Source organism: Psammomys obesus, unplaced genomic scaffold (genome assembly GCF_907164565.1).
Source record: "Psammomys obesus unplaced genomic scaffold, mPsaObe1.curated_primary_1811, whole genome shotgun sequence".
NCBI lineage: Eukaryota > Metazoa > Chordata > Mammalia > Rodentia > Muridae > Psammomys > Psammomys obesus.
The window spans coordinates 5,774,243-5,800,836 of NW_026596046.1; the positions used below are offsets into that span (position 1 = coordinate 5,774,243).

The 26,594-nt window shown below is 40.9% G+C and overlaps 1 protein-coding gene across 3 annotated transcripts in view; it reads right to left on the minus strand.

Annotated features, from left to right (window-relative positions):
* Positions 1 to 9,021: 9,021 nt before the first annotated feature.
* Positions 9,022 to 26,594, minus strand: part of Mef2a (myocyte enhancer factor 2A) — a 127,665-nt gene continuing 110,092 nt past the window's right edge. For 2 of the 3 annotated variants that reach the window (XM_055623098.1, XM_055623100.1), the window contains 3 exons: positions 16,245 to 16,371; positions 12,485 to 12,611; positions 9,022 to 10,294 (listed from right to left, as the gene is read on the minus strand). In XM_055623098.1, coding sequence (XP_055479073.1) covers positions 9,919 to 10,294; positions 12,485 to 12,611; positions 16,245 to 16,371 — 630 coding nt within the window. In that variant the 3' untranslated portion in view covers positions 9,022 to 9,918. The remainder of the gene's footprint in view (positions 10,295 to 12,484; positions 12,612 to 16,244; positions 16,372 to 26,594) is intronic. The other variant, XM_055623099.1, reaches the window with a different exon arrangement.

Below are 26,594 nucleotides of genomic sequence, written 5' to 3' on the forward strand. Positions count from 1 at the left end.
GGTTTACCTTGGCTCAGGGTTTCAATCCATGGTTTCATCCTGCTTTGGGGGCCTATGGTAACCCATCATGAAGGAGAGTGTGTGGTAGAACAGATTATTCATATGAGCAAGAAGAGAGGCGGGGCGACAAGGAGCTTGGGTCCCAGGATTACCTTCAAGTGACCTGCAGGAACCTAACTTCCTCCCGGCAGGCCCCATTTCCTAAGGGTTTCGCCCCTCCCCAGTGCCAAGATGAGGACCAAGCCTTTAAGATATTTACCTGTCCAAACCCCACAACCCCTGGCTGTGAACAGCTGTAAAGAGAGCACCACTGGACACCAGAGGGTGCAGGGAGCCCAAGATTCTCTCAGCCACTCCCTGAAGGCAGTAGCCATCCATGCCCTGCCAGGGGTGTGGGAGGATGGGGAGGGTCGGTCTGCCTTGTCACAGCAGGGACAGGCCGAACAGAAGGCCAGCAGACTGCTCAGATGGTGAGCTAGGGGCATGGCTAGCCACTTGACACGTGGGCCAGGAAATCTGAACAGAGGAGCAGAACAGTACTCGAGTTAGGCACTGGGTCTGAGAAAAGTGATCCGCCTTGGGTGCAAATAGCAAATTTAAATTGTCTTCATAATTAAATATTTTGAGGTCACAACGAACCCGTGAATCTTGATACAGTGAAGATCTTGATTATGTAAATGATTTTTACCTGGGTGCTCGGGACCTCTGCGGCTGTGGCGTTTCTCTTAAATGTAGTCACCATTATCTTCATCAGGCAGGGCTCAGGGGCCCATGGGAAAATCATTTTTGTCAGAGAATGTCTCCATTTTTTTTCTGTATTCTGTCTCAAGTATTGGGAACTGGTTATGACTGCCTGTAACGGGCCTTGAGGACTCCTAAGCAGAACATGACAAGCAATCTGCCGGTCAGTGCCCCTTGGGTTCGGATGGTGTCAGATGACTATCACAGAGTCTCTGCCTGCTAAGGGCAAGGGTTGGGCTTGGCTCAGAGATGCAATCTGTGTCTGGGTAGACCAAGGTGCTATGTGATAATATCAGTCACTGAGTTTTAGACAAGTTCCAGCTGGAACTTGTATTTCTGTATTTTTCTCAAGGGGAATAAAATCATTTCTTCTGTGAAGGAAACACGACTCCCTCTTCTCATATGTGGAATTTGGAAACAGTCAAAGCTGAGTGGCAGTTTTGGAGAAGGTGACAGTGGCCTCTGCCTCCTGCGAGGCCTGGGCAAGGTGCCGAGGGCCCTTGCTGTGCACAGGCTTATGTGGCCAGGCAAGAACAGAGCAAGTGATAAACAGTGCACTCTGGCCCACTGACCTACATAATGTGGCTCATAATTCAGTTAGGTCTGTGAAGACACACTGTGGAGTTGGAGTTCTGCTAACCTATTGCATTTGGTTATCGGGGGCGCTTCTGAAAAGATTTAAAACCTTTTAAATTATGTGCATGTGTGTCTCTGTGGGTATGTACATGTGAATTCGGGTGCCCTTGGAGTTCAGGAGGGGCTGCAGGAACCACTGGAGCTGGAGTTGAAGGTGGTTGGAGGTGCTAACAACTACCCTGAAGTCCTCTGCAAGAGTAAATACCCTTTAACAGCGGAGCCGCCGCATCTCTCCAGTCCCCAAGAAAGTGAATGCTTTAAAGAAATACCTCACCATAGTTTTGTTTGGCCACAGCGCTTCACGATAAACCCTAAGGAATTTTCTCAGTATTGCCTGAGCTGATTTTATATGGGGAGACAAGGCTCCAGGCTGGGTTGCGCACTGCCTGCCTGAATAGCAGGGGCAGAGAGAAGGGACAAGATGCATTGAAGCTCATGGATTTGACAGTCATCTGGGACAGACCGAGCCCTGGGCCATACTTACCTTATAGAGGAAGGTTAAAGTCACACAAAAGATGGCTGCAGCCTGGAACCAGACATACTAAAGCATTGTTCTCCTCCTGCCTGGAGGCTGCCTCGCAGCAACCCAGGAAGTCAGGAGGGTCTACATGAAGTGTGGTGAAGTGTGCCTGGCCCTAGCTGTTCTACCACTGAGCTACACTCCTCACTCAATCCTATTTTGTTATGTTTGGGTTTTTAAGAACTGACTAATATTTCTTTTTGCAGTGCCCAGAAATCAAACAAATAGGCAACTGCTCTATTTATCTGCATCCCTTGCCCTAGTTCCCTCTCCCATTTTATTTGCTGGTATAAAACTCGGTTGGATATAATCTCTGAGCCAGAGACCTAGACTCCTCCCTTGTCTAAAGAAGTCAGCCTGGCTTCCCATTTGCTATATTCCTCCTCATGCTCAGTATGGTGGGAAGAGGGCTGGTTCATTCCCAGGGGGAAGGCTGGCTTCACCAGGCTGAGCAGGGACACTTGGGAAGGGAGGATAGGCCTGCAAAGCCAGGTGGCTCAGTGCAGCTGCTGAGGACCTTTCAGGCCAGCCTCCCTGCCTCTCCCTGCCCTTAGAAGGAACAGCTTGGTGCTGGCAGCTTCAACCTATGACCTGTGCCTCTTCCTAGCTCTGCTCAAAATTGTGGAAGTTTCCAGAGACTGCCCCACCAGTGGGCACTGTTGTTGGCAGTCAGGGGAGAGTCCCCCAACTCTTCAGAAAGTAATCTGATAACTTGCTTTTGAGACAACTCTGGCTTATAATTTGCTATGGAGACTAGGCCTGCTTCTCCCTCCTCAGTGCTGCCACCTTCACATCTGTCTGCATTTAGTTATTCTAAGGTACTATTTCATTGCCCCCCCCAAATAAGGAACACATACGTTTTAGCTATACTCCATCCATCCAACCATCCATTCACATACACTTCAGTTCTTTAACCTTTCAGAATACCAAGAGGTAATGTGATAATGAGACGGGGGGGGGGGGGGGGAGGGGAGGCTGTCCCCTGCCCTCAAGGCTGTTGGCTGATAAGCTAGGAGGGGATGTGATGAAGGCTCAGGGCCCCAGAGAGGGGAATGGGTAATGTGTCAACTGGGGGACAGTCATAGGTTCTCTAGATGAGCTGAGATTTCCTTAGCTGACACACAGAAAGCCAGTGGGAGTCAGTGACACAGTGGACAGGTGCTGATCAAAGGACTAGAGGGTGGAAGATGGGGACTGAGTAGCTGGTATGCAGGGAGTGTAAATGGAACTGGGGGAAATGTTGCCAGAACAGTTTGTCGCCGGATGTGCAACAACCTGAGTTCTGCATTTAAGGCCTTGGGATTATTTCAGAGAAATTAGAGGGGACTCACGATGGCATGGGGCTGGCACCACTGAATGACATTTCCTTACTATGCCCATTATTCTTAACTCTTGTCTTAGATCTGTAAGTCCATAAAGTTTCATTTGATTTGGAAAACTGTAGTCATTCTTAAATTTTCCCGATTATTTTTCTCTAGTTATACAGAGAGCTGGCTGTTTGATGATGTAAATCTCATTAAGATTACATTGATTTTCATTCAACTTTCTTTGTGTGGTTTTCATTATTTTTCTCCTTGTAATGAGAAAATTCCTAATGCCATCATCTCATTAAATGCATCACTTATTTTAGGTATTCTTAATTCCTGTAACTTTTCATACCTTTCAATTTTTCCATCACTGAGTTCATGCTCCAAACGTTTATTGATTAGAACTGTGTTAACACCCCCTTCTGCTAATTCTATCACTCATGTTACTCTGAATTTATTTGGTGATCTCTCCACTCCTGGCTATAGATTTCATTTTTTAAAAAAATTTATTTTACTGCCTGGCTAGATGCTAGACATGGCAATATAATGTTGGAATGCTGTATTTTGCTGTCTTAAATACTTTTATGCTTGGTTCTGGGGCACTTACAGTCATATTGTTTTTTGTTTGTTTTTCTGAGGCTCATTTCTAAATACACCTACATTCATAAAACTTCTACAGGCACAAACTGAGAACCTAGGACACAGCCACAGGATGGATGCTAGGGTGCTATGAAGACAATCATGCTGGTTTCTATGAACTATTATAATGGAGTGGTTTTCAGATACACCAAAGGTGCTGACTTGTACAAAAGAAAAGCAGAAAGAATTAAAAGGTAAATTAAAGATTGAATGTGGAGGATACCAGGGTACCAGAGTAACATTTCTCTGAGATTCTTCTAGAATCTAGAAGAATCCTAGAAAAGCCCTAGAAAAGTAGCAACGGGGATCTGGGGATATATAACTCAGTAAACTGGTTGCCTAGCATGTGCAAGGTCTGGGTTCAGTCCCCAACACTGCCCCACAAAAGGTTCTTAAGATGCCATTCATAGATCCGACATACAAATACATAATAAAGCCAATTATGGTGGAAGGGTACACAAAGTAAGACCAAAAGCACCTACAGGTGAGTCTAGCTGTGTAACAAAGAACCACACTCCAAGTGGACAGGAACAAAGTAACTGCTAAGCACCATCTTGACAGGGTAATTGTAAAGCCAGGGCAAAGAACCCCTGGCCTCAACCTCTCACATGCTCTCATGTAGCTAGGAAATGTTCATTCCCCATCAAGGAATGGGCTGGGAAATCTGCAGCTAGTTTCTGTACATACTAGAACAGAGTGTGCCAAAAGAGCAGGGGTAAGAGGAGCTGGGGTTCTTCCTAGAAATGAAGCAAGCAGGCAACACACAAATGACAAGAGGAATTCAAGGATGCAGCCAAGTGGACTCTGAACAGCCTGTGAGCATGCCCACAACTTCCAGTGTGCAGGCACACCCCAACGACGTTAACACCCCAGTAACAATGAGCACAACTTCTGCCTAGATCTTGGCTTCAAAATGCCATTCTCTAACAAAATGAACGAGGAATCCTTAAGGAAGCACCCAGCCCATGTCAAGGAGAGGGAAAACACAAGAATGCAACATCATGTGGTGCCAGGAGCAAGGATATGCTGAAGACTAGGCAGGAAGTGCTGGAGAACTGGTGTGTCCACCTGATGGTGCTCCTAGACGCCCAAACCAGAAGTCTGTGGAGCAGAACGATACATTACAACCCACAGATGGAAGTCCATCACTGTCAATATCTAAAGATGCAGCCAGGCAAGTGCGGAGGTCGGCCACACCTGTGTCTAATTCAAATTAATGAACTTAGAAGAGAACAGGCAACGGCCACGCTAGTGACTGCTGAGCACAAGATGCAAAGTGAGTGAGTTGGGGAAACCTCATATTTGAGTTACCTTCAAGATAAATTACTAATTACAAAGGGGAGACAGTACTTTTCTGAGTGATGCCTGGCAGAAGCCCTCACTCTGGTGAAGGGGCAACCATCAGTGAGACACAGACACCATCAATTCCAGAACCATCTAGGACAGGACATTTTGGGCTGTTTTTGCCAGAACGTGACACTTCATCCCTCATCCCAGTCACCATCAGACTCATCCAAAGCTAAGTGGTGTTCATCTAGACAGGTGGCTGGGGTGGGCTGCAGCCCTCCAGCTGGCACAGGGCTCCAAAAATCACTTTCTTGGCTGGTGCCACTCAGACACACAATCAGCTTAAAACCGAGATAAAGGCCAGAGCAAGGCACCCATGGGAGCTGACTCGGAACTCAGTGAATTGATATTAAGTAGCTGCAGCTGTGATTAGAGTATTTTTAGCTGTAGGACTCTGAGCAGCTTTCAAAACCTGCTAATAAGAGCCCCATTATAGCCAGCAAGCAAAACCAGAGGGGAAAAAAAAAAACAAACTTGATTTGCCATCAAGAATCTGCTGAGCTAGGAGCTGGCTCACAAGGCAAAGGAGAGGACTTTTTTTTTAACTGTGTGTTTGGACAACTGTTTGGAGCTTATCTGGTTTTCTGGCTCGGTTATGATCATAAAGTGGGAAGGACTAACTGGTGTGCCGAAACCAGACGGCGAGCTCTGGGAAGCACAACTCCAACATACAGATGTCTCTTACTGCCTCGACCTAAGGGCTATGTATGTAATTGGGCCCAAACGAATCTCACACTGTAAACCGTGAAGACAGTTAAGTGCCAACATCCATTCCCTCAACATGTCGGGCAATTCCCCATGAGTAGAGTAGTTCTTGGAGACGCAATGGATTAACTGAACTGCAACACAGCCAGGTTGGTACTGGGGAACAGATGGCGGGCTGCTTCCTACAGGCTCCAGGGCTGTCTAGACGCCACAAGATGAGGCTGGGGAGCAGGGATGCCTAGTGGCCACGCCAGAACCTACTGTTTCCCCAGGCAAACATGACAGAGTCTGGATGTATGGTAAAAGCCAGGCCATCTTTACTGGAGTGAGTGCAGGAGACAAATAGCTTACAACAACCTCTAGCATTGTCTTAACCATTTGATAAAAACTTCACTATAATATTTATTGTATAATGAAGAAAAAAAAACAACACATTCAGGGAAAAATTGAGATTAACTTATTTTTCTTAAAAGGTTCATCTCAAGGATGGCAACAAAGTCCAGCTTGTGCCGCCAAACGGTTTTACATGATCAAACCGTGTACAGCTTCTGTGTGAACTGTTGACTACAAACATTTACCAAATACATAAATCTCTTTTAAAAAAGCCATTTTAAATATAGCAAAGCAGTGTCTTCTTGCACAGCAAAGTGAAGAAAGTTTCTACAGAGAAATAAAAGTTTTACATTTGTAAAGTCTTTTTCACATTCTAATCATCTAGCTTTTTATGATCCAATGCCAGGAGTTTTCAGGTTCCGTATTTACTATGTATTTCTTGTGCGCATGATGGTTAATACAGAAATTATGTTAATACATTATCAGTCGTCTTTACAACTAGAAGGAAATGGTGAAACATGTATTGTTCTCTTAGAACAAACCCCTGATTTAGTTTTATAACACAATGGATGTAATTAGGGCTCAAAGGATGGAGTTTTGACTGGGACCACCTGTGTTCACACAATGGTGATGCTCACTCTCAGTGTAGAATCACTTAAGAGTTCCGAGGAAGTAAAGCTGGTGGGGACTTCCTATATCCAGTGCAACTTAAGCTTTTTTTGTTTTTCTTTTTCATAATAAAATATGTTATCTAAAGGGAGAAAATTTTCCTGTGATGGTGTCTTATACAAAACACATGAGTCTCAAAGGGTAAGAAAAGTCAGTTTTAAAGCAACACCGTCAGTGTCCTCCCCACTCTAGGGTGGCTTCCACCAAGAGTTGTGGATGTAAGATGTGTTCACACATGAGTATCTGGGTGAAGGATGCCGAGCCCATACGCTCCAAATCACACTGAGCATATGGGGAAAGATTAACAGTCAGATATTCAGTTCCTGAAAACGGAATACATTGTGACTTGGTCAGTGTAATTTAAATACAAACTCCGAGCCTTGTGTAATATTACTTTAGAAAACAGTAGTTGTACTGATTATAAACCTGCATAGAAAGAAAGACTATTGAGATACAGTCAGAAAAGCCATCTCATAAGGCACACAAGAAAATAGACAGTAAATGTGAATGTGTTAACTCCTATTCCAATATACAGCAGAAGTTCATGAACATGCATAAATAATAACGAAAGGGTCACTTAACACTTTCAAAGCTATAAATGGTTTACAAAGTGGTAAGGGTTATCTTGGAAATTCAGTGTTGGGAGCCTGTCTTGTTTTAATTAGGTATGACCTTATGAAGAATGTGCCTGTAAGTCAATTCAGTACATTTCAAGAAGAAGCCTAATCTTTTCTGAGTAAGAGCCAAATGTTGAGACTACAGAGAGGAGACCAAACTTCACCCCTGCTTTTTTTTTTTTTTGGCTTCTACTAACATGTGCTACCCTGACAGTGAAGCACTCTCCACCGCGCAATCCCGTGCTCACCCAGTGCATGTACCTAATTCCTATGTGCCAGTCAGGAAACATGGCTGATGAGTGGTCAGAACAGCAGATGAGGAAACAGCAAAAGGAGCATAATTTGGGGGTGGGGTGGGGGGACCAAAATGTACGTAAAAACTGCAGGTAGCTGCTTAACATTGTTCAATATAAAATAGCAGCCTTAAGTTTTTCAGGAAAAGGAGTATTTAAAAATCTAGGATAAAAGATATACAGGACTTTGAATTTTGTTCATGGCACAAGCCCAGTAAACGGATGAACTTGCTATCACCAACGAGCTGTCTCCCTGTAAAAGTAAGGCCTTGTTCAAAATCCAAGCTGAGGGTGGCACCAGTTTCCGTCAGGACAGCAAGAATCGTGTCAAGGATCTGCACCACAGGAGAGCTGCTCCCCACACACCCGTGCTTTCCACACACGGGACAGCTAAAAACCCGAGTGGATTCTGTAACCAGCTGCATTATTCTAGCTTTAGAGTCAAGGAGAAAAAGATCCCTTTCCCCACAAACATTTCCCTAATTATTTACCACTTATAAAACCTTTGTGCTCATCTACTATTCTGCCATTTTCTCTAATATTAGTTAAATTAGATCATCTTTCTACTGTTTTTTTTTTCCTCACAAAAGGCAAATTTTAAATAATGCCTTATAAAATCTGTTACAACACATTTTATATTTATGCAGGATGAACTTAACACCAATTTTTTGCCACTTTGCTATTTATGTACACGTATAAAATATATAATGATGCTCACCCCATACAGCACAAAGATTACAACAGAACATCACACATTCACCACCAGTGAGGGGAAACCCCTTTACACAATCCTCTGAAAAACTGGGCTAATAATTAAAATCCAAAGTACAGTATATTTAACAAAATAGTAAATATTAAACAGTGAATACTCTACTTAAGGACTTCGCCTTTCCCCCCAAATTGGCGGCAATCCACAAAAATATACTTTTAATCTGGTGACCATACAATACATAGGTACTTACATCGAAGGTGGTAATATATTTAAGATGCTATATACACAGAAAGTTTGGCTCAACTTTTAATTTACATATAGAATAATAAGTGTTCATGGCTTTTTTTTTTCCAAGGTTCTGCTTGCAAGATATTTTTGTTTTTCTCCCCTCTTAAAATAAAACTAAAAAGTTAAAACAAGATAAAGCTATTCTCTAAAAAAAAAAAAAAAAAAAAAAAAAAAGTTACAACATACAGCTTTGGCTTATATAAATAATTCAGCAGAATGTGTTCAAAAGTAGTGGATATAATTTTATATATAGTCATCAATTCATTAAGGGTGTTTTCTTTCATATAAAATATACATGACCTAAAATCAGTTTCTTTAATTTTTAAAGATATGAATGTAAAAGAAACTTCTGACATATTCCAATTATAACTTAATATATTAATTTATTTTGTTAATGCTCTATATTTCTAGGCTATTTCTGAATATTTCATGCGTGTTTTCTATTCTCTCTTTTTATTAGCTAAAAATCACTTCTTTGACCCAATACATTTTTTGCACGTGCAAAACAGTTATGTGTGGGGCTTTTTGTTTACTGTTTGTTTGTTTAATATCAACAGCCCTTTCCCATGCACCCCTTTGCAATAGACCCATGCCAGGTTGGGTTATTAATATAAATGACATTTTATGTACAGTATTGCTTTCTTGGTTCCTGCTTTTCTACTGCTCTGTTCTACAAAGCATTTTTTTTTTTTTCTGAAGTAACTACAGTCACCGCACAGTTAAATAAAACAAATAGGGGGCCCCCTAGGTTTCTGCAGGCTAATGTGGAAGAATTATATATGGGTACACGTTTTTCTGCAAAAACTGTTTATCTTACGAAACAAGTAGTCCAAGGAAGTGCCAGACTGGTCTGTTTCTACAGGGTGCTTTGTCTGCCGTGTGGACACACATCTGCAGACCTACAAGGAATTTGCAGTAAGTGCCTGATTTTGTTTATGCAACACACACCCACACATACACACACTCACACCCACATACATATATATGTAAAGGGATATATATGTATGTATGTACATATAAATATATTGAACTCATGTCCTTATTCACCAACTTAAGATATGTAGGGCAGTTCACTGCAGTAACACAAAGAACAAACATAAACCAGGAAACTTTAGGTCACCCATGTGTCCATCCTCATTCGTTTTACAGAAGGGCTTTCTCTGTCCTCAGTATTTGGGGGTCGGCCAAGCACAATTGGAGAATGGAAGTCACCCCGTGGATCCTCCCGGTCACTGCCATCGTAGGAGCTGCTAGAGCTACTTAGACTGTCCACAGGGGAGCGCCCCATTTCCTGCCGGGGTTGGGGCTGTGGAGGTTGTGGCGGTGGTTGCTGCTGCTGCTGTTGTTGCTGCTGCTGCTGCTGTTGCTGCTGGAAGCCTGATGGGGTCATTCTATCCCGGGGAGGTGAAATTGGCTCTGACTTAATGTTGATGTTCTGGTTGGTGTTAATGGATAAATTTGAACCCTGAGATAACTGCCCTCCAGCCCTGTAGAGAAACAACAGAGGTGAGACAGTTTCGTAGTACAAGTGTATAACTCATACAACACAGCTCAGCAGACATTGCCTGTCTGGGAAGATCAACTCTGAAGTAACAGTTTTCATTCTGGTGCTGTCTAAAAAGGAACAACACAGACCTTGACCTCTGTTCCCTGTCTTCCATCCTTCAGTATCTTTTGTACTGGGGCCTCATGACAGGCATCTCATCTTTACACATTAGCCAGAAGACGTAAATTGAGTCATCCTCTTTTTTCACAAGAACAAGTTGTTTCAGAAAGGCTAGGAACTTTCTTAGGGTAGTATAGGAGTTGGGAATTTCCTACTATGTCTAAACGTCAAGGCCTTTCCACTTATTTCCTGGAGTTTATTATTTATTTATTACAATTTATTCACTTTGTATCCCCGCTGTAGCCCCCTCCCTCATCTCCTCCTAGTTCCACCCACCCTCTCTCTTCTCCCCCTATGCCCTTTTCCTAGTTCCCTGACAGTGGAAGACCTCCTTCCCCTTCCATCTGACCCTAGCCTGTCATGGTTCATCAGGACTAGGTGCATTGTCTTCCTCAGTGGCCTGGCAAGGCTGCACACCCCCAGGGGGAGGTGATCAAAGAGGAGGACACTGAGTTCATGTCAGAGACAACCCCTGCACCCCTTACTAGGGAACCCACTTGGAGACTGAGTCTATGGGCTACATCTGAGCAGGGGTTTTAGGTCCTCTCTATGCATGTCCTTGGTTGGAGTATTGGTTTCTTCAGGACCCCCTGGGCCCAGATATTTTGGCTCTGTTGGTCTCTTTGTAGAGTTCCTGTCCCCTCCAGATCTATCTCCCTCTTCTTCCATAAGGTTTCCTCCATTCTGCCCAAAGTCTGGCTCTGAGTCTCAGTATCTCCTTCAATACCCTGGGGGGGAGAGTCTTTCAGAGGCCCCCTGTGGAAGGCTCCTGCTTCTTGTCATTTGTTCTTTGTTACTTTGCACTCAGCCGGGTGTGGTGGCACACGCCTTTAATCCCAGCACTTGGGAGGCAGAGGCAGGCAGACATCTGTGAACTCGAGGCCAGGTTGGTCTACAGAGTGAGTTCTAGGACAGCCAAGGCTACATAGAGAAACACTGTCTGGAAAAACAAAAAACAAAACTAAACGACAACAACAAAAGATACTTTGCACTTTCACCCATAACACATTCTCCAGAGTACTACTGATTACAATCCACATGTGCAGTTCCTTCACTAGCCAAGAGAAAGGAATTGCTTGCTCTCTGGGCACCGTGGGCAGGAGCCTAAGGTGCCCCAGTCCTCATCAGATACAAAGCAACCAACTGGTGCTATATTTTCCCTCTTCTGGATGCTCTCTTGTACTGGTTCCTTCTGATATTCAGGAAGTCTGGTCTCTCCTGGGCACCATCATAAATCCTCTCTGCCTCACACCCTGCCCATAAGGAACATTCCTTTTATGAATGAGGAAATTTGTGAACTGGGCCAGAAATAATCAAAGGAATCCTATGGCACTTAATTCATACACAGGATATTCAATCCTACCTTTCCACTACAAAGATCCAGGGAGAAAGCAAGGGCAAGGCTTGCTGTCCTCTTCTCCAAAGCACAGGAGGAAAGAGGCAGATGAGCCTGACCATTTTCAGCTACCTTTCCTCAGGGAGCAGACTCACAGGTGATGCTGGGAAGGACTGGCTTATTCATCTGTCAGTGAGTGAGCAGGACATGCAGGCAGCATGTGGGCTTTGAGATCCCCTTGATACCATCTGATTCTCCATGTTGAAAAGGAAAAGTTCTGTTCTCCAAATCCCTTCAAAGAATGCCTGGTTTGCTCAGCATCCATGCTACTATCTAGAGCTATGTTAAGAAAATACTTTCTCTCCTGCTGGGCATGTGGCACATACCTGTAATAGCCAGGCAGATCTCTGTGAGTTCAAGACCAGCCTGCTCTATAAAGCAGAGTCTAGGACAGCTAGAGCTGTTACACAGAGAAACCCTGTCTCAAAAAACCAAAAGTAAAACCAACAAAAAAACCCAAACAAAAACAAAAAAGAAAAGAAAATAATTTCTTGTATCTACATAAACAGGAATCATGGAAGAGTTGTTCAAGGTAGCCTGCAAAGCAAAAATTAAACTGACAGGAAGTATGTATAGGTTGTGTGCAAAAGCTCAGGGAAATTTCCAGTTACTCACACTAGCGAGCTGAGGGCTGCTTGTCCTAGATGGTGCTGTTGCCAGGCTGAAGCCTGCCCCAGAGACAGCATTCCAGGGGAGGTGAAGCCTTGCAGGGCCGACAGGTCAGCACTGGTCAGAGAGTAATCTACAAAAGAAGGTTACTATTACCACACAGTTACTATTCTAGATAAATATGCCTGCCCTCTGGGAAAAAGAGGTACCCTGCACTGAACCTGAACCAACACATCTTGATGCCAAGCAGGACAGGAAAGACAAAGAAGCTTTCTTATGTGACAAGCTTAGAATGAAGATGAACTAACACCACAACACAATGAACTACATTTGCTTTAATACCTCTGACTACACATATCACCTCAAACTCATGAACATCTTTCTATGACACACAAGTCATTTTCTACAAGTGCTTCAGTCATAATTACCATGACCAAGGCTTAGATTAAACACTAGATACTGCTTGTATGCATTTACTGAAGTTCAGCATTAACACCTGGGTTTTCCATTTAGTTCTGAGGAAAGGTGGCAAAGACTCCTACTTTTAACTTTTTTTTCTCATGTCGCAAGAAAGGTATTTAACATAGTTGGTCCTCCTACTGCATTAATATTTTTTTAAGAAAAAAAAAAAAAGGCTGAGTTGAGACAGTGCCATTGGCATTCAGGTTTCTATGGGACTATCTTTTCATACTTGACATGCACAGAGTCTCAGCACGATGCCTGTCCACAATTCTATTTTGACTTCTTGGTCTGCCCAGTGGCCCACCTGACATGTGCCGCATGGCCATCTCTACAAACACCTTAATTCTGGTATACGCAACTGAACTCATGTTCTGCTAAAAGCTGTTCTTTCTCTCTTGGTAAGCTGCACCAACGTACCCAATGGCTCCTGCCAGGAAACTGAGTGTTAACATTCCTCTTTGCTGTGCTCTTACTTGTGTTATCAACAACTCAGTCTGGTCAATTCCATTTGCTGTCTCGCCAGTGTAATCTTACTACTCTAGTCCCAGGCACCAGTAAACGAGTACTTGGATACTATACTACCTCTCTATAACTTACTGGCATTCATTTAAAAAAAAATCAAAATTTGGTTTTTATTACTTTAATTATGTGTGTATCTGTACACATGAGTAAAGGTTCCCACAGAAGCCAGAAGAGGGTTCTAGACTCTCCCACAGCTGGAGTTACAGGCAGTTATGAGCCACCTGAAGTGGGTGCTGGGGTCTGAATTTCAGTCCTCTACAGCACCAAGTCTTAACCACAGAGACATTTCCTATGACTAGAGCCAAAATGACATTTTGGAAGATAACAAATATGATAGTGATGTTCTGTAACATACCTAACACACTCCTACTTCTCCATCTCAAGTCTAACTGCCCTGCCTGTGACAATCGCCTTGTTCTGCCTGGTAACCTCCTGCCTGTGTCCTTGAAGACAGACAGGCCCTGGCACCATAGAAACAGGTCTTCCCAGAGCTACTTTTCTTCTCTTTCCAGACCGCAGTTCCACTGAACACACACTCTATTTATAGCGCCTGTTAGGGTAAATGTCAGACATGTCCATACATTCTGAAGCTGCAATAATGCTACTGATGAGCATCAGAAGTGTCTATGGGATTCACAGGCTATTTCAAAAAGTTGCTCCTTTATCCATCCTTCTATCTTCTGCCTGGCATGGTGAGCATGACACTAATTATATACAGAAAGAAAAACAATATATACAATAATGTGGCAAAATTAAACAAAACAGCCATTCTAAGAAGGATAGTAAAAGTGACCTTCGAATGAGACTAATGTTTAGAGAGACAGTCACATGACTTTATGGGAGGCTCGCTCCACTTTTAGTATTTTGGTAAATCCTTGGGGACTTTGTAAAATATATGTATACAGTATTTTAAAATGCTTATACATATATAGATTCTTCAGAAATTAATGGGGTTTCTAAAAATATATTTGAGTAGAATTTCAAGTGTACTGGAATGCCTGCAATGAGCCATATGTTACATTGCAATCTCAATCTGACACCAAATCCAAACACAGATTCCTCAGTTTTACCCTTCTGAGCATCTGACCTCTCAAGCTCCCTCCTTTCCTGTCTTCTCAACTTCAGAGTACAAACTAGAAACTTCAACAATGTGAGCCTTCCCTACATATCCTCACCAGCTAAGCTGTGACTATCTCATCTGGAAAAAAGATATACCCTTAACTCAGAATCTCTTATGCAGCAAGTGACTGATGCAGTCTAACTGAATTTCTGTAAGTGCTTAAGCTCTGGCCTTTTCTGGAATTACGTCTGTGAAGACACAAATAATGGGCGAAAAGTCACAGGCTACTAAGCATCTGACAGACTGGAGCAGTGCCTTTTTTCATACCAATGCCTGGGAAGCTAAAGGACATCCCCCAGGCTTTCTTTGTCAACAAGCCCATTACCAACTTGTTGCTGTTTGAAAAGAACTAGCCCTTGGAATTAAAGTGCCAATCACATGTATAAAGTGCTTCTCCCTCCAGGTAGCTCCACACTGCAGTTTTAGTGCTGGTGCCAAAGCATTTACTCTGGTCTAAAATTAGGTGATCTCTACTACAGTTCCCTTATGAGCATCACAAAAGAGTGACCTCCTTGCACTGCAGCCTCTGAACCACAGACAAGGTGCAATTTACTGCTTTCCTGGAGCCACAGGTATTTGGACACATGTGTGTCCCGCCTGGTTTAGAAGGTAAACCTATGGGGAACTGAGTGCTTACCAGTTCTCCATATGGTCCATCTGCCCAGCAGTGACGACCCCCTCCTAAACTTACTTTCTTCCATGTACGTATGTATGTGTGTATGTATGTACACATGCATGCATGCATGCATGGTTGTTGTTGTTTTTCAAGACAGGGCTTCTCTGTGCAGCCCTGGCTGTCCTGGAACTCACTCTGTAGACTAGGCTAGCACTGAACTCAAGAGATCCGTCTACCTGATCTGCTGGAATTGAAAATGTGTGCCACCACCACTCAGCTCCTCCTAAAACTTTCATTAACAATCCTCTGTCTTAAGAGTATTTTAAGATGAAAAGTCTAAAAACACAAACGAATGAAAGCCTCTTCTCAGCAGCAGAGTGACTTGGCTGTAGGGAGGAATGAGCAAAGTGATCATTTTCCTCCACAGGTACAAATAACACAGACCGCCACAGTGAAGCACCTTCCACACCCCTAAGTGACCTTTGCCCTTTCACAAAGCAGGTTTACAGCATAACGACAAACAACCCGATTCCAAATGTGAGGAAGAACAAGACACTTGTACAATGAAAGACTTCATAAAAATACCTGAGCTTTTGGCTCCTATATTTCTTGGCTGAATGTGTGCCATACTTAACAATAGCTACTTGCTTCTTTCTCAAGAATTAGTAAAATGTCACATGGTGGCACATGCCTCTGATCCCAGCAGTCGGGAGGCAGTGAAAGGAGTCTCTAAGTTTGAGGCCAGCCTGGTGTACAGAATGAGTTCCAAGACACCCAGGGCTGTCCGTAGAGAAATCCTGTCTCAACCTCCTCTGCCCCCAAAGAGCAGTAAAAGAATTTGAGAAATAACTTGCTTCACTCTATTATCAATTCCTCTTATGTAAGTTTTTAAAGGTTTAGCACTTAAAAATACATACATTTAAATTTAAAACAAAAAAAAAAAGGAGGTAATATTTCAATCATCACACTAAAAAGATTACAAAAGTACACCTTGTTTAGAAGATGGTAAGAATAGAGTCCGGGAAAAAGCCCCAGAGATGGCTCACCAGTGTTGTAGGCTGTCGGCATTGCTGAGTACACCAGTCCCTGCGGAGGCAAGCTTGGAGTTGTCACAGACACTACAGGGGTGGCAAGAGGCTGAGTAGCTTGAGAACTGCTTATCCTTTGGGCATTCTATGAGAGATCAAAAAAAGATTAAGTGTAATTATGTGGTATATAGTTTCAGACTGAGTATTTTAAAAATAACTTTCAATTTAAATGTGACACTTTTCACAATTTTATGTGAATGTCATTATTTCTTGAAACTGTGATATGAAAACCTTAAAGATATTAATGGGAATAAATAAATATTGAATTTTAAAAGATCTGCTTTTATATTAATTATCCATTTCCCCCTTTAAAAATGCAGCATTTTAATGCCAGACTCATTGTCTTAAAATAGAAACTTACCTTATGGGCAGTAACACCTGTGTGATAGCTTAATGAGGACTTGATGTCATCACAAGTATTGTCAAGCTACATTAAATGAAGTCTGTGTAGGTTTTAAATGGCTTATGGCAGCAGCAGTCATTTGTATACATGAGATTATAAATCTAAGAGCACAAGAATGAAATCTACTTCCTTTGCAGGCCTCATAAGCTAATGTTCAAGGTGGTGACTTATTCCATGCAGGCTGTGTTCTAGTCTCTCTCCTGCTCACCCTGCAGGGGACCTAGGTTTAACAGTACATTCATTCAGATCTGTATCCTTCTGGTCTCCCAGTTCTTTGAAAGGGAAGGATTCAAGTTTTTAAATAAGTACTTTTCAAAGCGCTGTAAATGGGCTAGTAAACACTGACTGAATAGGTATCTGCATAGTAGTACCTTAGCCAAGTCCTAGTGTCTCTCTCTCTCTCTTTCTCTCTCTCCCCCCCTTTCCTCTCCCCTTCCCTCCCTAGACAAGGTCTATGTAGCCCTGGCTTGGCCTGGAACGTGCTATGTAGACCAGGTTTGCCTTAAACTCACAGATCTACCTGCCTCTGCTTCCTGACTGTTGGGATTAAAGGACTGCCTGTGCCTGGCAAAAACAAAAACAAAAACAAAACAAGTCAACTCTTAAATGATAAAGCTGTTTGTTTTAGGATAGCCCTGTCTTCCATGTATAGGTGTAAGACAGTTAGTTTTTTTTTTTTTTCTTTTTTTCTTTTCACATTGACCTAAAGCTGACATTTTCCAAGATCAAGGATCAGAGAACAGAAGATATCCCATAGTTTGTATACAAGAAAGCTAATGGGCAACTATAATTTGTTTTTTACGAATAAAGTTATAACCTGGTGACTGGTATTTTAGGGGCTCGATGTCACAACTGAAAGTCTGAATGAGGCTACATTTTCTCTACCACTATTTTCAGAAAGCTGTGAGATAAATAAAGGCCTCTGGCTAAATGTGAATGCCTAAAAGGTGGTCTCTGAGGAAGATCTAGACTCCAGTTTCTTTTAGGCTTGTTTGTATTTCCTATACATCTTCTTATAGGACGTCTGAAATACTATATAATGTGCAGATATGCCACCCAAGCTTTAGTCATTGACTGAAAATTCTCTTCACTTCTCTGAACCCTAATTTGTTTCTGAGGGGAGTCAGACATGTCAGTCCTGCCTGGCTTGCGACACCCCTACTTACAATCAGAGCAATGTATTAGAAATGAGCCCAAGACAGCATTCTTACTGTCCCCAGACTCTACAATTAAAATTTTACATTACTGGTGATTAAAACAAATATATTTATATTCCTTCTGTTCCACTGCCACCCCACTAAAACTGTAATGAGGTAAAATTATTCTAGAAGTGTGAGGCTTCTAACAGAGTCTTTATAGCCTCGCATTTACCAGGAAAGTCCTCAATACAGCCCAGTAACTGGGCTCCTTTCTTTCCCTTCACTTTGGATCAGAGCCTTAATGATTATTTTAGGGCACAAAGTACTCTAAATAACTTTCTAAGTTCTAGTGGACTACATTTCTGGTTCTGCTTTGCATTTTCAATTGATTTAACTGTTAGAGTCTGAATTAGCTTCAATTTTTAAAGAACGTGAATGACTACAGTTTTTAGTGATCTTAGTTTTATGATTTGCACATTACAACACACTCAGAAACTATCTCTGAGATTCTGCAGTTACATGATATTTCAAAAGAGGTAGAAAGTCATATGCTTTCATCTACTGGCTGACAGGTGGAGACACATCTTAGTCTCAGTACTGAGTCAACAATTTCAATGACTTTTTGAGTAAGGGGTTTACTCTGGACTTAATTTGGTCTCAAACCAAACTAGGTGAAAAAAAAAAAATAACTTAGTTATTGAGTTGGCTTGGTGTAGGCTATCTCCACTTCAGTCTTCATCTTTATGGCAACTTCCTGATATGACTTCAAAGACTGAGGTACCAATGGTACTTCATTATATTGGTTCTGCCCACCAAATCTCTGCAGCAGTGTGTTCCATGAATAACTGAGTTTCAGAACCACTAGAGGGCAACACAGTGCTAGATAATTAAGGAAAGCAGTTAGGACAACTATTTAAGGGAAAGAGTAAAGTCTACTATAAGACAAATTATTTCAGTTTGAACCATAATGCAACCATTAATAGTATGCTTAACTAAAGCATTTTCCCCCAAAGATAGTCATTGTGTAATCTAGCATCACATTTATAACTAATCAATGAATGTGTTAGATATCAATACAAAATAACATCTAAAACAAGCAAGCACAGAGCAAATAAAAGACCATCTCTTATTTTAAGGCTAAAGAACAGATAACCTTATTTAAAAAGAAAACAAACTGTGCAAATCACACTAGCATGCATAAACATGTAATAATAAGTAAATGAAAACAGTTGATGCCTTTATACCCCATGCTTTCATGCACTCCTAACCTGTGTCCATGTTTAAAACCTGAACACTTACAAGTTTTTATTCCCCTTAAACCAGTAATCTAATTAGCAACTGACTTGGAATGCGTATGATGACATCTGTTGTGTTTGGGTTTTAGTTCCCAACAAAAAGCTAAGTTATTTTTAGTCACACTTATTTTCCAGAGGAAAAGACAACAAAAAATGTTTTGGAAAAATACCTATCAGCTGCTTTTAAGAATCAAACATTTCCTGATAAGCAGTAAATGTGTGCACGCTCAATTACAGACACATCTTTCTGTAAACAGGGAACCCCCTTGTGGTTCAGACTGTCTCATGCAGGATGAAATAATCCCAACTCTGAAAAAAGGTGACCTCACCAAAATGATGTAATCTTTTTGAAAGAAAGAAACATAACACAAGATTCTGTGTTACAATCTGAGGGACTCTGATGGTGAAGTCATTTTCTAAAAATACTTGAATAATTTGGAGAGCCACATAAGGTATTTTGTGTATTTCCTTAGAAGAAAAAGCTTGAAGTGTCCTGTGTTCATGGACAGCTATTGTCTTTATGGGCTGTTTCAATGTCTCCTCCCTCCCCTTTCAAATAAAATAGACCAATATATACACAAAAATAAACATAAAAACTAGGATCAATAGTACCAGTACATGAATTTCTTGCTTAAAAATGTCTGGATAGTGAAAAACACAGAAAAATATCTTTGTAACAATGAAACAAAGGTTAGATGAAAACATTAAAATAATTAGTACTTTTATATATTTTTCAACTCCCTTCAAGCAGGAAACCACACTCACCAACTCCAATTCCTCTTCCTCCGACTGTACTCAGCACATAAGAGGGATAAGAGAGTTAACTAAGACTGCTGGAACTTGCAATAAGATCTTTCTTTAGAAAAGCATGACAACTGGATTCTAGTAGCTGTTTGGAACTTTACAGAGTTTATAATCAGAACAAACGATGTGTATTACCTGCGTTTTTATTATGGTTGATTGTGAAAAATAACAGAAAACCCTTTTAAGTTCTTTAGTCAAGGATTTAAAGCCCACCCACCTCCGGATCCCACCTCCCTCTACTTTTTCTTCCATGGGCCTCTGCTACATACAGCCAGTGCTCGGGGCCGCAACACTGTGCACTCAGACATTTTAATCCCTGCATTACTACCTGGCCACACATCTACCAGACTCTGCTGTTTGGAAACTGTTGTGTGCTTTATTTTCCCTGTGGCCAACAGGTTGTTATAAAACACAACACGTTTGCTAATACATACTATAGTTTTGAGTAAAAATATGTTTACTATTTGCAAATAACATTATCTACAAGAATAAAACTAACTTAGTAGAGTAAGACCTTGCATACGAAAACAAAGACTGGAAAAGAAATGAACTGTTAAAATTTACAGATAGTAAAAAATGAATGAAACATGTGAGAAAACATGTGAGAAAAGGAGAAACTTTTCTTTTAAGCAGTTACGAAACATTAATATGCTAGAAACACTCTGCTCACTGTTATTTTCCATTTTACTTAACTAAGTCAAGTTTCTTCCTACTTGTGAACTGTCCTAAGCCTCACTCTTAGAGTCATAATCTTAAAGCATCTTTCTCTGCAAATGAATGAGTGAAAGAGGAGGATGGTTTTGATCATTTAGCCAAAAAAACAAGTACTTAACACACAAGTGGGCAAATATAGTTCAGCTACTCAGTTAACATTTATTTCAGTATCTTCAATTTACAAGACAGACATCAAGATAATGTCAGACACTTGTGTTTATGATTACTTCAGGGATAATGGTATAAACAGATTATAGGACAAATTTTTCATTTTCCACGGGGGTTCATGGTTTCGTTTCGTTCTGTAACTAGATATGATTTTACTAAGCAGTTTCCACATGTAGTTTGGGTCATTCTAACACACATGCTTCTGTGCCTTAAGTGAATATTTTTTTAATTTCTGAAAGCTCCTAGCAGGCCTATCTGCAAGGTGCTCAAGGAGCCAAGCTAAGTGGCTGCTCTTTTCAGGCATACTTTTTTTGTCATGCATATTTGTGTTGTAACCTTTTTAAAGCATGGCAATCAGACAGCACCTGCTAAGAGCATGTCCCACACCTTGCCCAGCTTTCTAAAAGTAACATCCCAAAGAAACTTCTGAGACTACTGACTGCATTAGGAAAGCTTTGCACTCCACTTAGATCCCACCCAGTCCTGGTGGAATGATGGGCATAAACTTTTGGAAGAATACCTGACCTTATAAGAAGGCAGATGTCTTTTTTTTTATTTTACTACTAGTGATGCTAAGCTAGTTACCTAAATTAAGGTAATGTCCTCCAAAATTTTATACTGTAAAAGCACAATTTTCCTCTTTGTAAAAATACATATTTAGGGAAAGACAATTTGAGGGTGTGTAGACAACGTGCTTCACTTTAAATGTCTGCCCACCACCTGCAGCATTTATTTACTGGCTTGCCTACAATAGTTGTGGCTGTGCTATGCTATTCTACAGCTTTTTTCCTTTCTTTTGTTTTTGTTTTTCAAGACAGGGATTCGTTGTTGTAGCCCTGGCTGTCTTGCAACTGGAACTCACTTTGGGAACAAGGCTGGCCTCCAACTCAGAGATCTGCTTGCTTCTGCCTCCTGAGAGCTGGGAATAAAGGCATGTTTTAAAACCCAGCTTTCCTATTGTTTTTATTCTTCCAAATTTACTAATCAGATCTGCTACCTAATGAGGAGGTGTCACTACTTCATTATTTATTCAATCATATTTGTATGAATGATGGAGCCAACATTTTTTATTCCTTGGGTTATGATCTCAAACTACTGTAATTTAAGTTTTTCTAGTTTAGGCAAACTGGGATATCTTTTTGAAAGACTGGTCCCTGTAACCTTTTGATAACTACATATTTAATCTTTGGTCCCTCTGGCTAATCTTGTGCTTCCCTACACCAGTTCTACAACCTATCACTTCCCCAAGGAGCCCTTCGTTTTGAATTAGAGAAGGCTGTTTAAATACCACAATCAGAGCAGCAGGCACACTCACCTACTCGATGAAATTACTCTAAGGAATTCTTAACAAACAGAATTACAAACACATGATGTTAAGTTGCATATACACAGAAAATCTCTGATTGGTGACAGCCTGACTTCTACTAACTCATACAATGAACACTAAACCAACATTCTCAAGCAGGCTCTAAAAAATGATCTTGTACTTATTTTAAAAGTTGGAGTGTGTTTTTTTTAGCTTCAAGAGTTCTTTAAAATATAATTCAGGCATACACCCTTTATCTGGATATATGATTTGCAAATATTTTCTCTTAATTTGTCAGTGCCCTTTTATTCTTTGAATAGAGCCTTTCTTTTATAGACCAACTTTAAACTTCTGTTAATTCTAATGTGTATATCCTTCCTTTATGGATCACACATTACTACTGTATGGTTTTTCTCCTGTAACTTTTGCAATTTCACATATTAACTCTGAGTCCATGATCTATTTTGAGCATAAAATATAAATATGAATTAAGTTTAATGTTTTTTAATGAATTTGATTACATTAACATGATGCACTTTTCTCTTCATTTAAGACATCTGTTTTCTTGTATTAGACTTTTGTTGCTTTCAGTACAGAGACTATGAAAATATTTTTCTGATATTTGCACTTAGCTGTTTTTTTTTTTTCCTTTTTTGGTATATATGTGTGCTTTTTTAAACTTTAAATTCTATTTGCTCATTGTTGGATAATGCAACAGACTACCATATTGGCTTTGTACTCTGACCTTACTGAACTCACTGACAGTCCCTTTGTGTTGTATGTGCACCAGTGCTGTTTGTTTAGATGGGTTCTTTATCCTTTTAGTATGGAAAACTATCTGCTATGAATAGAAACTAATTTTCTTCCTTCCTTATTTTCTTCTTTTTTAACTCCATTGGCTAGGAATTCCAATGTCATAGTGAATGTGAATGGTAATGAAAGACAAGTAAGTACTGAGTAGTTTCATACATTGGTCAAAGATGAGTGCTGTGTGTTGCAATTTTGTGGATGTCCTTTGGTTATTTTTTTTTTCTATTCTACTCATAGGCTTTTGTTTGTTTGTTTTTATCATGAAATGTCATACTCTGCTAATATGATGATTTATGTTGATTAATTTTCAAATACAGAATCTCCTTTGCATTCCTAAAATGAAACTGCCTGATCCTTTTTATACAGTGACAAACTTTTCTGCCAATATACTCTTAAGAGTTTCTGTGTCTAGAGAGCGAGAGTCTATGAAGAATACTAGTTTATTTAGACCCAAAATTTGTCTTGCCTACAAGAAGTGTAGGGCTAAAGATAGAGCAGAGATTGAGGGAATGGCATACCAATGACTGGCCCAACTTCAGACCCACCCCATTGGAGAGAGACAAACCCCTGTCACTCTTAATGATATTGTGCTATGACTGCAGAAAGGAACCTAGCATCAATGCCTTCTGAGAGGCTTCATCCAGTAGCAGATGAAAACAGATGCAGAGACCCACAGCCAAACAACAGGCAGAGCTAGGAGAATTCTGTGGAAGAGTGGGAGGAAGGATTGAGGGAGCTGGAGAGGTCATGGGCACTAGAGTCAACTAACGTGGGCCCTCTGGGGCTCACAGGGAGTGAACAACCAACCAAAGAGCATGCAAGGGTTGGACCTAGACCCCCTCCCTATACATATGTAACAGATGTGCAGTGTAGTCAACATGTGGGTTCCTGAACAATGGGAGTAGGGGCTGGCTGTCTCTAATTCTGTTGCCTGCCACTAGATCTCTTCCCCCCAGCTGGGCTGCCTTGTCTAGCCACAGTGGGAGACGATGGGTTTAATCCTCCCATGACTTGGGTGGGTTGATAACCTTTGAGGGCCTCCCCTCTTCTGAGAAAAAGGAGAAGGAATGAGTGTGTGTATGTGTAGAGGGGGAGGGCATGATTGGGAGGAGAGGAGGGAGGAGGCTGGAATCAGGCTATAAAGAGATTAACTTAATAAATAAATGAAAAATACTAGTTTACGATTATTTTTTCTTACAATGCCTTATTATGAATGCCGCATAATAAAAAGAGAATTTTTTTTTCCTGAAATTGTGAAGAACTGCTATTAACTCCTCCTTAAATGCTTGATAGAGTTTGCCAGTGAAACCATCTAGGTCTGAAATTTCTACTTTGGAAGCCTTTAAAATGAGGAATTCAATTTCTTTATTTAGCATTCAGGTCAACTGAGTAATTTTCTGGTAGTCTGTATCTTTCAAGGAATTTGTTCTTTTTACCTAAGCCATCAAATTTATGGGATTGTCTGTACCATTCTAGTATCACTTCGTATCATCTGAATTTTGCACCCCTTTCCATCCTTGGTATTTATAACCCATGTCTTCTCTCTTTGGTCAACATTCCTAGAAAATTATCAATTAATCTGAAAAGAGAAACAAAAGGTTCTTTTGGTTTCATTGCTTTCCTCTACTCTTTTTCCATTTTAAAGTTCCTTAATTTCTGCTTTTTATTTTCTTTTTTCTTTTGCTGCTCTGGGTTATATTTGTTCTTCTTTCTGAAAGTGTAAGCTATGGCTACTAACTTGGGACCTTTTTTCATTCTTATCAAAAACATTTATTCTCCGTATGTGCACACACAGGTAGGTCAAAAGTCAATGTGTGGGGGACAGTTCTCTCTTCCTACCATGTCAGTTCTTGGGATTGAGGTCAGGCTGTCAACTTTGGGAGCAGGTGCCTTTGTCTGCTGTGCTGGTATAGCTTTATGTCAATTTGACACAAGCTTAAGTTATCTAAGAGGAAGGAATGTTAATGAGAAAATGCTTCCATAACTTTGGGTTGCAGGCAAGCCTGTAGGGCATTTTCTTATTTTGAGATTGGTGGGAAAAGGCCCAGCCCATTCTGAGTTGTGTCATCCCTGGGCTGGTGGTCCTGGGTTCTAAAGAAAGCAGTCTGGGCAAGTCATGGGAACTGCTGGCCAGTAAGCAGCACTCCTCCATGGCCTCTGCATTCTGCCTCCAGGTTCCTTCACTGCTTGAATTCTTGTCCTGACTTTCTTTGATGATGAACGGTGATATAGAAGTCTAAGCCAAAGAAACCCTTTCTTCCCCAACTTACTTTTTGGTCATGGTGTGTGACCACAGCAATGGAAAGCCTAACAAAGGCACTTGCTAAGCCATCTCGAAATCCCAGACCTTTTTTTTTTTTTGTAATTTAAGATTGAATGCAATACAGTTCCTCCAGAAGTTCTCTAGATAGTCCTCAACATTTTAGTATTCTGTGTTTTCATTTTCAGTTAGTTATGTGGATTTAAAATGTTGTACTTTAAATTATGCATATTTGTGTCTGTTTGGACATGAACATGAGTGCCGTGGGGGCCAGAAGAAAGCATCAGATCCCCCAAAGATAGAGTAACCACCTGATATAACTAAAATATGGCTTTCCAACGGAGCAGAAAGCTGACCACTAGACTACTAGCTTTGTACTGCTAAACTTCCTTTAATATTTTTTCTGAGGCCCACAGATTATTTAAAAGTGTAAGGCTCAGAGACCATAATAGGAGAGGGGGAAGAAAGATTATAAAGGCTGGAGGTGGTGGGCAAGCTACAAGGAAACAGTGTTTTCTGGACACAACAAAGCAGCTGTACATTATCAACTTCCAGTGATTGCAAAGGCATGTATAAGGCCTGTGCAAGCTCAAGCTAGACAAACATCCAGCGTGGAGTTGGGGGGAAGTGGACAGAAAGTCCCAGACCTAGCTAAGAAGCTAGGCAACTGACAGCTGCTGAGAGAGGGAGCATCATTCATGGTAGGCCAACCATACTCCAGGGCAGTTCCCATACTGACACCACAAGGGGACCCTATATGGTTTTCTTTTTTAAAGAGGATATAAATTTGGGTGGGTAGGAGGGGATCTGGATGGAGTTGTGGGAGGGAGTGAAGATGATTAAAATACACTGTATGAAATTCTCAAATAATTAATAAAAACATTATTTTAAAGAGTAAATTTATAGTTAAATTTCTAAAGTATGTTTTTTTTTTCCTCCTGATATTTTTCCGATTTCTACTGAATTCTACTGATTATGGACAGAGAGTCAATTCTTGCAAATTTGCTAAGTTTTATTTTATGAATCAGAATGATCTATTTTGGTGAAATGTTCCATAAATGTCTCTTATACCCTTATTATATGGCCTACCTTCCTAAACCAAAAAACTCCAAGCTAATTTGAAAAAGCATCAAGCAAACCTTAACTGAAGGACATTCTACAGAATATATAAGCAGTGTTCCTCAAAAACAGCATTTTATAACAGTCATTTATAGTCTTAGAGACTCTCACAGCCAACAAGAGTTGAAGAAGACATAATTAATACATGAATTATGCTATATAACCTAGTCTGATTCCTGGCACAGAGAAAACGATGAAGTTTAAAACTAAGGAAATGCATGTGAATATGAACTTTATTTAATAATAGTTTATAATATTAAGTCATTAATGTTAATAACTATATGATAGTA